General features: G+C 34.4%; 1 protein-coding gene across 1 annotated transcript in view; it reads right to left on the bottom strand.

Moving 5' to 3' along the window:
* DIAPH2 (diaphanous-related formin 2) overlaps positions 1–15,275 on the bottom strand; it is a 174,752-nt gene that overhangs the window by 148,385 nt on the left and 11,092 nt on the right. Inside the window, exons 5-12 of the mRNA XM_009881778.1 lie at positions 10,348–10,487; positions 9,883–9,957; positions 9,727–9,796; positions 8,244–8,380; positions 6,918–7,026; positions 4,078–4,188; positions 1,742–1,860; positions 667–783 (exon numbers count right to left, since the gene is read on the bottom strand). Of these exons, the coding sequence (XP_009880080.1) occupies positions 667–783; positions 1,742–1,860; positions 4,078–4,188; positions 6,918–7,026; positions 8,244–8,380; positions 9,727–9,796; positions 9,883–9,957; positions 10,348–10,487 (878 nt within the window). The remainder of the gene's footprint in view (positions 1–666; positions 784–1,741; positions 1,861–4,077; positions 4,189–6,917; positions 7,027–8,243; positions 8,381–9,726; positions 9,797–9,882; positions 9,958–10,347; positions 10,488–15,275) is intronic.

Here is a 15,275-nt window from a genome sequence, read left to right as displayed (position 1 = left end):
GAAATTCTGTCTTCAAAGTTAGTAGTTTTTACCAGTGCAAAGTATTACATCTCAATTTCACATATTACTGAAGCTCTCTAAGTAGAAAACCCTCAAAACTAAACTGACGATATTCCAAACTTTCAATTTAAAAAAAAAAGTTATAAAAATTGAATATTTAACAGGTTGTATTTTACTTCCTAATTTTACCATCTTGCATATCAATTGTTTTTATCACCCCTATACAACAAAAAAAATTACTTCCTGAAAATAGATTTTATATGTGGTACGTTGACACTGCTAAGACACTATGAAGTACACAAAAGAGAAGCTTACACTGAAAACACAAGATGCAAGGTACTGTGGAAGTATTTTTGATTATTAAACCACTAACTTGCAGATTCTCTGAAGTCATGAAGCTATCAAACTCGGAAAAAAAAGCAAAAGCGGTCAACAAGTTAAGAGATTTTGAGATGAAGGCATTAGAATACAGTTCTTTGAAATAAGCATTATTATATTTAACGAGTTCTTTTCAATATTAAAATTTAGCAGAAAGACAAGTAACACATCTGTTACAGAACAACTATTCATGCGTGATTATGACCTACTCAGTTTACCAGGGTCATGATTTCTATTTTTCCCCCTATCCCTTTCAAAAAAAAATCAAACCTGACAGTTGATACTTACCGGACATAGTAATCACTCCTGATGAGAAGAAAATGTTGGAGAATTGACAAGAAATAATTTTCAGAAGAAGTATCTTTCAACATATTGTACAGCAGATGAAATACTTCATTCACATCAGTGCAAACTTTGTTAAGGAAATAAAAGGTCTTAAAAAAGAAAAATTAAAACAAAGACAGACACACAAAAAACAACCCACTACACAACACACCCACCCACCTCAAACCCAGTTCCCTAGACATCGTTCATATTGCGCAAGCAAAACCTATCAACACTCCAAATTACTATCCTTACTAATAACATCCTTTTTCCACTAAGATTATCTATAGAAACTCCATACCCTATTTAAGCCATGTTTTATTACTTCTCAGAAAAATCATACTACATACTTACTGCCATAGAAACCTGTAAACATATTTCACACAAAGCTTTCATTTTCATTACAAAGTGAGCCAGGCTATTGACAATTACACATCCATCATTTTAATTTCTTTAAGAAGAAAATTACCTGTAATTACCCATTCTGTAATGCCACAGTGTTACTTCTTAGTGATTTCCTGTTCCTCTCATTGATGGCACCTATTTTCCACTGCTTAAGTACAAGCTACTAGTCTTAAAAACTGCAAGCAAGTATTCTGAACTTTAAATTTAACTTTAAATTTACCACTTCTTCACAACTAGAGAAGGTATCCATCTTAAGTGCTTCAGAACCTACTAGAAATTTTGTTTCAACTTACGTTATCAAAACTAATTTTTCTTCAAACTTATAATTATAATATAATATGGGTGTAATTTTCTATCTTCATGTATTACAAGCTGGAGTTTAGCTTAGTAAATGAAATTTATGAATTAATTTATGAAAAATTAATTCAGTTCCCAATGACTTACAAATTTTTTTGGCATGCAAATTTAAGTACTATTTTTCAACAAAAAACAAGTGGAAAGAAATCTGCTTGAGAAAGTGCCTGAGAAGGTACACAACTGTGACAAATAAGCTGCACATATAGCATTCTAACTTATGTTTAATAAAGTTACTAAATGACGCAACAAGTTACAACACCATTTCTATAAAGGATATTCCATTTCAGCTCTGATATCATTGAGACGATGTGACAGTTCAATTAAGTCTTCTTCTTTGTTCTCATCAAACACTTTCAGCTGAATATCAAGCTCTTCATTTTCCTTATCTTTCAAGCCCTATTTTTCAAGGCATAGCTTATCTTAATTTTCCCCTTTTTAAAGCAAGAATTCCCCCCTTCAAAGATTATATCATGACAAAATATAAGAAATTAACCTTTGGGATAGGAGGAAACTAACTCAGTGCCTGTGCTTTTTTATTATAATTGCACAGCTGAGAAAAATTAAGGCAAAATAACAGCAAATATAGCAGGCATGGGCCGCAAAACAAACACGAAGCCTTCTAATTGAGTTGAGTTGTCTTAATAGGATATAGTCAGCAGTTTATGCTTGTTCATATCAGAGTTTCTTGTAAAAAATAGCATAAGGAGATTTCAAAACATTAATGAAAGTGAATGCAAGAAGCGTAAAGAAGATACACTTACAACTTCTGCTATTAAGTTAATCTAAAAACATCCATAAGTTAATCACAGAAGTTAATCATATAAATTAATCAAAAAAGCACCCATAGTACCTTGAGAAATAAAAAACATAACAAAAGGTAGTACTTGGAACACAGAAAAATTTGATTTTCCTTAAGAAATATAAGCAATTTCTCTAATACACTGAAGAACCAAGTTTAGCTTCCTACTAGGCAAATCACAAAAAAGGAAACTAGTTCAAGAGCTGCTACTGTGAAAGCACTCCATGCTTTAAACGAAAATTGGCCTGGAATTGTCATAACTGGATATGCACAAACTGAATGGCAACTGCGTATGTTCCCAAAAAAAGTAGAAACTCATACCAATTCTAACATTTGAAAACCGGAGAAGGCTACTGTGAATCTAGACAGATTAAGAGAGAAATACGGATTCTCCTCCTGATCTTTTATATTTTGTCCAAGAAATTATCATTTATAAATTTCTTGAAAATTTAGCCCTAAGCACAGATATGAGCCCAAAGTCTTAAGATCATTAAGGAAGTTGCTTTCTAATGCAAAAAAAAAAAAACCCAACCTCTACCTTGGACATTCGTTCCCTGCAGAATTAACGATCTGAGTTCAATATGTATGTTGTAATTAATACCTCACAAATAAACAAACAGCAAGATGGTATTGACTACTGTAGTTAATATTTCATGTAAGCTGTAATATCAATTAACCTTACCAGAGACAGAATTTCAACACAATAGCTGTTCAACACTTAAAAAAAATTGTTATCACTAAATACTAATTGCTTTTAAATTCATATCTGTGTGTCAGTACACTCTACAAAGTTTTCTATCGTGATTTATTACAAGTCTGTTTATTTGCCACCTAACCCACCCCTAATTCTTAAAGTTTTAAAGCCTTTATTGATTATGTAAAATAATTTTCAGTAGATTTAAAAAAAAAAAACCCACCAAAAAATAATCTTAAGAGTTCTTCAGGCTTTCAGATGTTTTATAGCAAATAAAGAGAGCAGATCACATTAATATATCTACATGACATAAAACCTAAATACCTACCCTAAGAAAAACTAACATACACACATCACTAAGTTTCAAAGCTGAATGTGCTAAAAACTGGAGGTTTTATTGCTGGCAAATGTTTATAATACTTGAAATTTATAATTCTTTAATTTATAATTCTTAAAATTATAGCAGTATTAATTCCGTTGCAGACAAATATAAGCACATACTCTTTAGTTTCTCTCACCTTTTGTGAGAAACTGTTGACTAGCTAAAGCATACGTATTCTTGATGTAACCTAAAAACTATTCTGATGCTTAAGAGCTATAGGCGTGCCCCTAAGTCACAAATATTCATGCCCAACTACCCATAAAGGCATACTTCCATGCAGCTGCATGAAGATACACCGTCTCAAAGAGAATGAAGGAGCTGATTTGATTTTTCCTTAAAAATTCCAAATGCATTTTTCAGAAGGCTGATTAAAGAAAAAAAAAATTCACAGAAAACAACAGGAACAGCATATACAAAGAAAGTTAATCCAAGATTGGTTCCATAGTCAGACTCACGTTCACTCCATGTGCTTTGAGCTCTTCACGCTAAATTTGACTATCCTAATTTAATTTCTAATATATTGACCTGTTTCAACTACCATTCTGGTTTACATAGTTAATGACATCTTAAATGTGCAACTACGCAGAATGAAACCAGATTTGGATTGACAGTCCTTTCCAGGTCTGACCTTCCCCACCTCCCATCTTTCACATCTGCTGCTCTCAGTAAAACAATTTGGTTACCTTCAACATTCACAAACAGCTGACTGTGATCAATTCCTATATTCAAATGACTTACAGGCAATATCTTCTTCAGGCCACAACGTAAAAACTCATTTCTCAAGTGTATCCTGAAATCAAGATCATCTGGAGAAGTAACAAGGGCATTTATGAGCTGCATACACGCCACCTGTTAACAGAAATATAGGCAAAAAATTTTAGTATTTATAGTATGAAAATAAATACTGTCTTTGACTATTTCAGTTTAATTATAAAACCATAAAACCAAATTTCAAGGGATCAATAGTATTTATTATGCAGCATACATGTAACATGATTTTGGTTAATTTAAGCAACACCAAATACTGCTCTGTTTTCATATTGTTACTGTTCCTGCTCTGTGAAAATTTTATCACATAAAAGATCATATTTTATTTCAGAAAGTTATTCCCACACTACAGCTACAGTAACACAATGCAACTTATCTTTTTCCACAGTAATCACCAATTTGAAAACAACCTGCTTATACAGTAATCAAAAGTTAATAAAACACACCCATAACAAAGCCACCCCAAAAACATCCAAACACAAAATAATTCACATCCCCAGGTGTCTTTTCTACTCCCACACAGCACTTCAGCAAAATACCCGAGGTCTCAGGATACTGGCTAATGCTTTAATCAAACAGCTGTGCACTTTAATTGATTTACTTTAAAACAGGTAGACAATAGCATAATGTCACAAGTGCTGATACATGTTAAAAGACTAAAATAGGACTCCAGGGAAATACCAAGCTTAGTAAGAGATGTTAACTGCAAATAGAGGTAGCATTAGAGTAGGAAAAAAAAAATAAAATAAAAATCAGTAGCTGCAGAGAAAAAAAGTAAGATAAAAGCACCCTTCCTGTTCTAATTACATTCACTATTTAGTTTTAATGGAACACCTTATGGAGTCTTACATTTCTATTAAAACATTCTTTCAAAAGGCATTCCCTTTACACTGCTGTGTCTTCAAATAATGTAATATCATCATGCTCGCTTGAATGATTCTTGTTATTTTACTACTATGACATGACTTAACAAGCCAAAGTACATGTCCAATCTGAAATTAATAGAGAGAAGAGGTGCCATCTGCTATGATTGCTTTTGCCAGAAGAGACTCAGGCTTAATGGCTTGTGCTAATACATTACAAGTAAAGAACGCTTTTGTCAGAAACAAGTTAATGAGTCTTGCAATTGTACCTTTACTGATGTATAAGTGAGTTTTCGGGGGGGGGCTGAAATGTTGTGTGGTTATTTTGTTTGCTTTAAATCACAGTCATAAAGGAGACGACGACTTCAAAATTAATTCTTTTGTGAGAGCATTATTAAGATTAGAATGTCATTTATAGAAACATACTGAACATCATCAACTCATCAGCTCTGAAACAAGAACTACTGACAGTAAACATAGCATTAAGGCAACTATTGCTGACACATATATAATCTAATAATGGAAAAAAGTATACCTTCCATGCAGGTATACCTGCCCTGCCTTTCAGCTATAGTACCTTAGTAATACAGAAGTTGGATAAATACTGTATTATGAGAAGGAACTCAGCCAAAATCATCCTTTAGTAGGATATTCAGCCACTAGGTCTCTATGCAAACAGTTACAGCTATCAAAAAAAAAGCAATTAAAAAAGTTTGCATTCTAATAGCAACCAGAAGTCTTGGGCTATTCAGGTGTATACAGAGAATAAAAAACCTCTATCTACTTACACATAAGCAGTAATGAACATGTGACACAGGACGTGACTCAGTAAAGATCACTGGCACATGAGACACTTATTTTATAAAAATAATTTTAAAAACTCACTAGATTATGGCTAGAGATGCACCAGTGGCTGATGAAGGACAGATGCCAAACACACACTGAGGAATTCACCATTCTTGTAGCAACGCTATCCTCCTGCACACTACTAATCTCAAAAGGTACCCTGCCATAAATGGACACACCCCATCCACATCTGCCATAGTTATTATATATCTGAATATTTACTAGGCTGCATATACTGCTGCCCAAAGTACCAGCAGTAGTAACACAGCTGCATGTATATCTTATAGATTTCTTAGCAATAGAAGAAATCTGCATGTCTATCCTTAGGAATTAAAGAGTGTTATACTTTCGCACAGGACTCAGGACAGGTAAGAATAAAAAGTAAATTACCGCACTACCCACAAGGCAATAGCACTGTAGTTCCTGAAGCAATTCTTTTCAATAGATGACTGCGTATGAAATCTAAGCACTCCCTGCACAGGGATAGATACATTAAGCTATGCATCTATCTGTAGCCAACTATAGAACTAGTAAACTGAAAGTGAAAGCTATAAAAAAAAAATATATATTATATTATTTAGTAATATTACCAAATATTACCAAATGTTCCTGCCACAGGTAGTTCAAACAGTAAGATACTTCATGTGTGTGCTTAGTTAAGGCACTCCAGTTGTGGTTCTAAATTAAACCCAAATACTCATTTCAAGAGCAACACACAAAACTTGTTCTGCCTTTTTACAAATACATTACTTCAATGGAACCAGTTCCAAACTGTAAGTACGAGGGATTTTGCTTACTTTGGGTGGGGCAAGACTGGGGGGGGGGGGGAATCACTCATTACTCTCTTTTCTTTACATTCAAAACTTTTTAATCCTATTTTTGGGACAAGGAAGTGAGTTTCTTGGTTTCACACCGTTAACAATTAGGAAATCTAGTATCAGCAGGACATTTCTATTTATTTTTCCTCTTTTACTGAACACCAAACTAACAGCACTAAAAGACTTTGCTGTTAAATAATCTACAGATGATAAAATAATACAGTCTTCTAGTATTTTAGATTATTTCTGAAGTACTAGTAAGCACATAAAAAAGTAAACCCACCTGAAGTTGTAAGAATTCATGGTTTTCCAGTCCTTCAACAATCTGAGAAAAGCGTTCCCTGTTGTGCCTTTCAGCAGCAGTTGTTATAGCACCTAAAATCTTGTCCAGACTAAGAGAAAGATAAAATGTCAAAAAGCATACCACAGCCAACTTTGTCATTTTATTTAGTCCACTATTTACACAACTTGAGACTTGAGTGTACTGACAGAGAATTTGAACGCATTTATCTACAATTAATCTATGTAAAGTTGAAAACAAGCCAACACTTAACCAAGTGTTAATACCTACAATATTAATGTTGAATTTAAAAAAAGGTGAATAAATCTCTAAATTATTGTGACACCCAGCTAAGAAACAAGCAATGAAAAAAATAAATCACTAGACCTTTGCAAGACTGTGCATTAGGTACTAACTGACTTCAAGTTGTCTTTTCAGAAATCAAAATGGTTTTATCCGTGTATTGCATACCAGACATGGAGTTTGCTACTTTCAACCTTCAGTAAACTAAGACTAAACTAATAATCTTTGTTTTAAAAAGCTCATAGACATACGCTACTTAACTCCATAGCTTGAACTATTGAAAAATTCAGCTAGAAATGTAAACTTTTTGCCCCTATCGAATTTGTTATGTTTAGGTAGAGAGATATTTTAATAAAATCCATAAATATATTTATTTCTGCATGATTAATGTTATCTTCGAAACTAATGAATAAATCTTAACATGTGATCTCAAACCAGTAATTTTCAAATACAGTGAGTTTATCTCCCCTCCTCAGGGGAGACGCCCGAATCTCAATCCTCCCACAATAATAGGCTCAGTAGTGCCCCATGCTAACACACACTGTTCAAAATTGTATTTAAATCTGACAGCTTTTCTTGTGGCAACTAAAAGTTCAAAATTCCTTGTTATACTCATCAGGGATATATATGAAATGAAGTATGTATTCCTTCTCCAGCAGCCATTTATGAACAGTTATGGCTTATTAAGGCGTCTTTTCTCTACAGTAAGCAATCATAGTCCTTTCAGACCTTCCACTTAAGCCATGGTTTGTAGATCTCTGCTTAATTGCTTTTGTCTAATTTAATACTGAATTAATGCAACAGAACAGGTGAAAGTCTCTTTTCATTTAAACACATTAAGAAAACAAAGACTCAACAGGTTACATTTGTTTCACTGCAAAGTTCTCACCTGTGTCTAAACTGACAACTCATGAGCATTCCAAAAAAAAAAAAAAAAAATACAAAACCAAACAAACAAAAAAAGAAACCAAACAACCACACACCACCCACCAAGAACACCCCAATTTGTTTCAGTATCTTACTTACATATTTTCCTCTCCCACAATGCAGATAGCAGAAAGTATTTTCACTGTTTCAGTCATCATGTGTGGTTGCTTTGGATCAATTGCTCTCGATAACAGCAGGAGACTTCTTTCATCTCCTAGAATCCTTTGTAATCCATACTTAAAGGAAAAAAAAAAAAAAAGCTTACAGTGAACAGACTGTATTTACCTTGAATACTCATCATCTTTGGGCTTCAGATCCTTAGGAATCCCCACACACACCTCCCCATATGAAGTTCAGCAACACTCTACTAAAACCTTCTGGCTATTATTGTTTGGGCACACAAGTCAATCTTCCCAATCTCACATTTGAGGCTTTCTCTAAGAATGAGAATGAGTCAGTACCTAAGGAAGATACCGTATCTTTTAAAATCAGGTATCCACCAAAAGAAAAACCCGTTTTTATTTTCTCTTTATATCTGGAACACCTCGACAGTATGAAAAAGTCATCTCCCCCCATAACTGTAACAGCTCCTGGCCAGTTGAAATAACATTTTCCATCTAATGAACAATAGAGGTTGAAATTCTTTTTTGAAACAACTATCTTTTTTATTTATTTTATGTTCTATTTCACTTTCTATACAGATAAATAAAAAGAAAAACCTCACACATAGGCATTTATTTCAAAGTAGCATTAGTTTTCCTATTCATTTTCATTAACTTCAGGATAGTTAGCAAACAGAATATCTAATTGTTTGAAGTTAGTGTAAGTGTAAGAACAGCGGTGGGGGAACAACATGACCAGTTAAGTTTACTTTTCCCACTTCATCACACAGGCTATTCTGTGAGATTTTACTTAACTGAGTAACAGTAGTTAAAAGTAACTTTAATGCAGAGTTGTATTTATTACAGGTAGGGGGAATAAATCATTACAACAGCACTTTAGATTTTGCTATGAATAAAGCAAAATAACAAGTTTAACACATCAACTTTAGAAACAGTACTCACACTTCATGAACATGAGTAACTCATGTTAGAAACAAGTTAGATACACCTTAAACTAGATTGAAATGTTATCCTTTACCAACTACCTGTCAACTTAAAAACTGTAGCTGAAAAGATTAAATCATACGCAATTTAAAATCACGTGAAAGAGAAATTATATTAACAAAAACAATCATGTATTGAAATCTGAATTTATAAAACAATATTTTCCTTTCAATTTCACAACCAATTATTTCCAAATTCACTTAAATCTATACTATCATCCTGTTTGCCAAATATTTTACTTTCGAAAATCAGTAATATTTAACAAAACTAAGACAAAATGCATTTTTCAGAAAGCTTTATGAACAAGTCTCTCAACAAAAAGTAACTCTAAGTTTAACACCTATGTTTCCAGAGGGTCAGCTCACACTGGATATACAAGCTTGCCTTCCTTGTCTGAGATTCAGCATGCTACATAGATATTAAATGCAACAAAAACCAATCAGGCTACAAGTATTCGAATTTAAAATATTTCTTACTTTATTGTTCATAAATGCTTTGAGGCACTGGATAAGTTTATGTTGATTCTTCTTATCAATACTTTCTTGCCTTAAAAGGGAAGAGGAAAATAACATAAGCACAATCAATCTTCACAAGTTCCGCTACCGCTCCCTTCAAATGATCCGAGTCCTTACTGTTTCTTGTCAAGAAGCTTTTCCAATGCATCCAACAGAAGTCCAAGACCTTCATGTCCAAAATTGTTAACCCAGCTGAAAGAAAGAAGAAAAATGGTTTTAATTATTTCTTAATCAAATTTAAAACTTGCAAAGTTATGTCTCCAATACTGATTGTACATCTCTTCATAGACACTTCTTTAAGTCTCGCTTCCCAGGATGACATGATCAACCCTTAAGACAAACGCTCAGTTCCAACAACTAGACATTGTTGAGAACCACTGTGAAAGGTGAGAATATATTGCAGACAGTTGCAAATATTTCACTTGTTCTTTCCAGTGTGCTGAGAATTGCTTTCTTGTGCCAACAAGTATTAGCACAATTACTCTGGTTTCAAAAAAAAAAAAAAACAACCAACCAACCCACAACTCCTTATTGCTTAGCAAAAACATCATGATGTAAACTACAGCAGACATTATTACTTACCTGACTGGATTGCTAGTTAGAGACACTCTCAAAGACTCTAGACAATTAAGAAGCTTTTCCTCTGAAATTCCAGATCGCAATTCATGAATATATTCTTGCGAGGACAGCGTGCATTCATGCTTGCTGTTTTTCAATCCACCCTATCACAGAAGACAGAATGCTGCTTAATGTTATATTATAGTAGTGTTCAGATGATAACATGTAAGGAAAATATTTCCACGAGAATTTTAAAATCACCATTTTCCCTGTATGGATATCGAATACACCTGACTTGACTTTGATTTGTCATAAGTGTTTAATAGTTTAGGTTTTGCATCACAAGGGTAAATATTTTTCTGGAATCTTCTTCACTTCTTTGAGCAAACTGCATGTACTACATATTGGGTATAAAAATTTAATTCTGTAATTCAGTTGTATTAACATGTTTACCTGCTACACACTCTCATTTAACATCTACTTCAAAACCTTGTATTAGAAACAATCATAAACAGAGAGACACAAACACTTCCACACTTGTTATTAAACTTGTCTGATCATTCCCACTGTACCTCTCTTCAGTATCAATAATGCTGTACATTATCACTAAGGACATATCCTGACTCTAAAATTAATTCTCTCTTCTCCAAAAGAAAGGAAGAAGATGAGACACTGAAAATGACCTTGAAAAGGAGCCGGTATCCACCAACTGCTAAATCTCAACTCAACGGTTTCTTGCTGTACTGTAATTCCACGTTTGGACACTAACAGAGATCTCTAGAGGATCTTGTTGCTACAAAAGAATCATATGGAAGATTTGACAAAGAGCTCATGTCCCTACCAAAGCACCATTCCAGAAGAATAAATACCTACATGGTATTTCAGTATTAAAATACCTGATCATCAGTTTTTAGAGCTGTAATATTCAAAACCGTGAGCAGTATACAAAACATTTTACCAAAGGGTGCCACTAGTCTTTTGTACAGCTCTGACAAGTTGCAGAAATGTAGGCTTATCTCAGAAGAGTAGTTATGATTAGTATGCAGCTCCCAAAGCTCCTTAGCTCTAAGTAGGCTGTTGAAGAGAACCTGATAAAAAAGTCATGGGTGTAAAGGTAACGAGAAATGCCTGACCTAGAATAGGATTTATATGTATTTGGTTTTAATTGTATCAGGACCATCTCCAACTACTGTAATCTTCTCATTGTCTCTCTTTCAAAAAGCTACAATTTTAATGAAGTTTCTGGTTTGCTCTATTCATATTCTTACCATTCATTTTCCAAAACGGATACTAAGTATAACTGATGACAAAGTGACTTGTCTACATTTAACTTACCAATTTTGACCTACATAGATTCCAGTATTAAAGCATATAGCAGAACTGTGGAAATGTTCACAATATACTTTCAGATTGTTAGTCCTCACCTCAACAAAACAAAAAACTGACAGAGACTGTGAATGCATTAAGACAACAGTGTCTTCTGGACTATGTCAACTTCAAAAATGTTTCTTGTTAACACATACAGCACCTTTAGCTGGACAACATATGCCAGTTATACATGGAAGAGCCAAGACAGACAAAGATGAGTAAGTAGGCTGTAAAGGAACTAAAATCTGTCACTATCAACCTCCTACACAAAGAGATGCTCTTCCACCAACGGAAAAAGAAATAAACAGGTCGAGGTTATCTTTGTAAGAGTAGGAACTGACTTCAAATCAGGTAAGTATATTAGCACTACCTATTAAAAATCATCATAGTTCAGAAAAATCATAATTCTGAAAGACCATAAGGTAAAGAACTAGAAAACAGGAACAGCTTTATGCCATTCATTGCATTGGATGAAAGCCAAGAAAGATTATGTAACTAATGCAGACCATCTACACAATAGTATATACAGGTTTTGTCCTTTCAGACAACAGCCATTCCCCAAACACTAGCAGTAAATGAAGAGAACAGAAACAGTGCTATAAGACACAAAATCTATAAAGAGATGAGACAATGGCAACTGCAGTCAAATGCCATTACATGTTAAGCTAGACCCTGAAAAGCAATGTAGAATGCAAGATTTATTTGTTTTTCCAAAAATATTATTTTCTGTGGTTAGCCCTTCCACTGCAGTCTGCTGCAAGCTCCAAACAAGATTTACATTCAGATGAGGCATTTAAGGTCTTTGCTAGTTTTCTTTCAATATTTAAACCAAGGTGTGCTTTTGCTGCCTCCCTGTTCTTTGAGTCAAGGACATTAGCGAGGCCCCTCTCCACTGTCTAGTCCCTTGTCTTCAGACAACCTATGACTCCCTCAAAAACAGTTACAATAGGTTGAAAGTCAGAGAAGTTGGCAGCCTCCTTAGACTACCTTACAGGACAGGCATACTTCTTCATTGTTTCTATCACTAAGCACCTTTAACTGCATAGCAATAAGGAATCATCTCCTTTTTCTTTCTCCCCCCCACCTCTCTTCAAAACAGATGATCACTAAAGATGGGACATAAAAAAAAAAATCCAATCTCAAAACCTTTCACCTAAATACTCCAGTTCATGCTAGAGAATTCTCAGCTTAACAGGATTACTTTCTGTTATTTTCTGCAATCAACTTTTCAGTCTCAATCCACTCTTATGTGTTACTTCTAGCCATGCTAGTTGGAGTGCTACAGCCAGGTGTATTTCTTACATTTCCGTAATCAGAGAGTTTGATTGGAATATTTTTAAGTAATGCCTTTACATGGATCAGATTGTAATATACGTGCTACTCATTTAATTTGAAGTACAAGGTCTCAGTGAAAGATATGCCTTATGTGAGAGCAACAAATAAAGACAAAGGCAAAAGTGAAGTATAAAGAAACTCAGAGGGTTACGTCCCACACCAGAACTTTCAGAGATAAAAATCAACGCATAAGATCAAAAATCTTAGACATTACTTTATGACCAGTCATCTTCACAGTGAGCTACAGAATTATTCGTTCATGGCAACTCAAGTAAAAGCCTGGACCACACATTTAAAAATCATCTCTGAGGAAGTTTGAAACGATGAAGTTTTAGTGAAAAACTAAGCTTAAGGGAACTCCTAGAAGTCTCTCAAAAAAAAAAAAAGTATACAAAAGAAAACCTAGTTTCCTTTCCCACGAAGGCAGTAACTTTAACCAATTCAAATCTGTGTGTAGGACACATTTCAGGGTTTAAGGGACAACAGTGAAGAGGCAGGACAGACACCTCACAGTGTAGGATGTAGTGGAGAAAAACTTAAGCATAGTCTTCTCTGTACGCAAACTTTTTTATATATGTATTTAGAAAAATCAGGCAACAAATGTTTCAGAGATTTCTATTTTGGTTTACCTTACTCTACTTCGACTCCAACTGATTTCGAAGTTGTTAGCTAGTCAAAGAAATTCCTCACCCAGGACTTCACAGACATGCAGCTCTATACACCACAGAGATGTGCCACCAGAGGCCTGAAAATAAACTTGAAAACCAATAACTAGCAAAATCGAAAAAAGCAAAAGCTTTTTTCCCTCCATGGTGAATAAGATGTTCTACCTACTTGGTGGTAAGAAACTGTGGAGCACACCTGAACCAAATGGATGGGCTGAAACAGTTCAAATACCAAATTAGAAAAATCTGCACAAACTACTCCTTTTTGAGGAACCAGACAATTCAGACCTCATTAGGTTTCAAGCTAAATCCAAGTTTAGCTGAAGAAGTTACAAGTATATTGCTTCCATGAGACAGTGTTCGCTTCAGTGAGAATGTTGGTAGCCAGTACCTTGAATAGAAATCTCACAATATCATGGGTGGTCGCTTCTATCCAATTTACTATACCTGTTCCCTAATTTAAAAAGTATATCACTCTTTAGATAGAAACTGGTACCAGCATAATTATTGAAAAAGTGGAAGTAATAACTTGTACTTTCCTCCCTGCCAATGAATGATTAACTGAAGAGTTTTTACGTACTCTCTACTAATACAATTCTGTTTCTACCTCAAGCAAAGAAACCACTAGATTTTAATTAGAGCATAGTAACAAAGTCAGATAAGACAAGTTGTTTAGGGGAGATGGGGGTTGGGATTTTTTAGTTTTTAGGAAAGCAATAAAAGCGTTTACAAAAAATGATTGAAAAGTACATATATTCTAGTTGTTACACATTTGACTTGGGAAAGCAGTATCCTTGTTCAAGCTATGACAAAACACTCTATCAGCTCCTGAACTAGTAATTGGAAGTTTACGTAGCTCATATCCATTTCACCTTGTAGATATTAGCCAAACTTATTCATTCAACCCATTAAAAATAAAACTAACAAGCTAATCCTCCTTTAGACATCTACGTTAATACTTTACAGATAAACAGAAGATGTGAAGCTGCCATTTCAATACAATTATTATTGCCTATGAAAGCAAGGATAGGTTACCTTGCAGGCAGCTAAGATGACAAGCGAGCACCAGTGCTTAAGATCCTAAGTAAAACTCAAATAAGTTAAAGCTTTAACCTCCCCATTAACATGCAAACCTCTGCTCTGCAATTGTGACTACACCCAAAAGTACCAACATCAACAGTCCAAAATTCTTCTCCTTCCTAACCACTGTAAGTCTTCAGGAAAATAACTACGTAAGCCAGCAAATGCCATCAACTCCCAAGGGAAGAATCCTATAAAAACACATACTGAGAAGCACCACACCAAGATGTGTTCTTTAAGCAATAATATGCAGAAGCCGTACTTCAAAAGGGACATAGATTATTTTATCATTTTGCAAGCTACCTGTGCAAAAACGCGCTTTTAATGCATACCTATTCTTGTTCTCCATCACACTCTGAATTTAAAGGCATGCAGAACAAAACAGGTATTACAGAGTTTCTCCGCTACCCATTCTGCATATACCAGTTTCCTTTACAAAATAATCTCTTCACAAAGCAGCTGTTCAGGCTAATTCATATCATAAGGAAATTACATGGCAGCAGG

The sequence above is a fragment of the Charadrius vociferus genome, unplaced genomic scaffold (assembly GCF_000708025.1).
Source record: "Charadrius vociferus isolate BGI_N301 unplaced genomic scaffold, ASM70802v2 scaffold472, whole genome shotgun sequence".
NCBI classification, from domain to species: domain Eukaryota; kingdom Metazoa; phylum Chordata; class Aves; order Charadriiformes; family Charadriidae; genus Charadrius; species Charadrius vociferus.
This window is presented reverse-complemented; position numbering and strand designations above follow the sequence as displayed.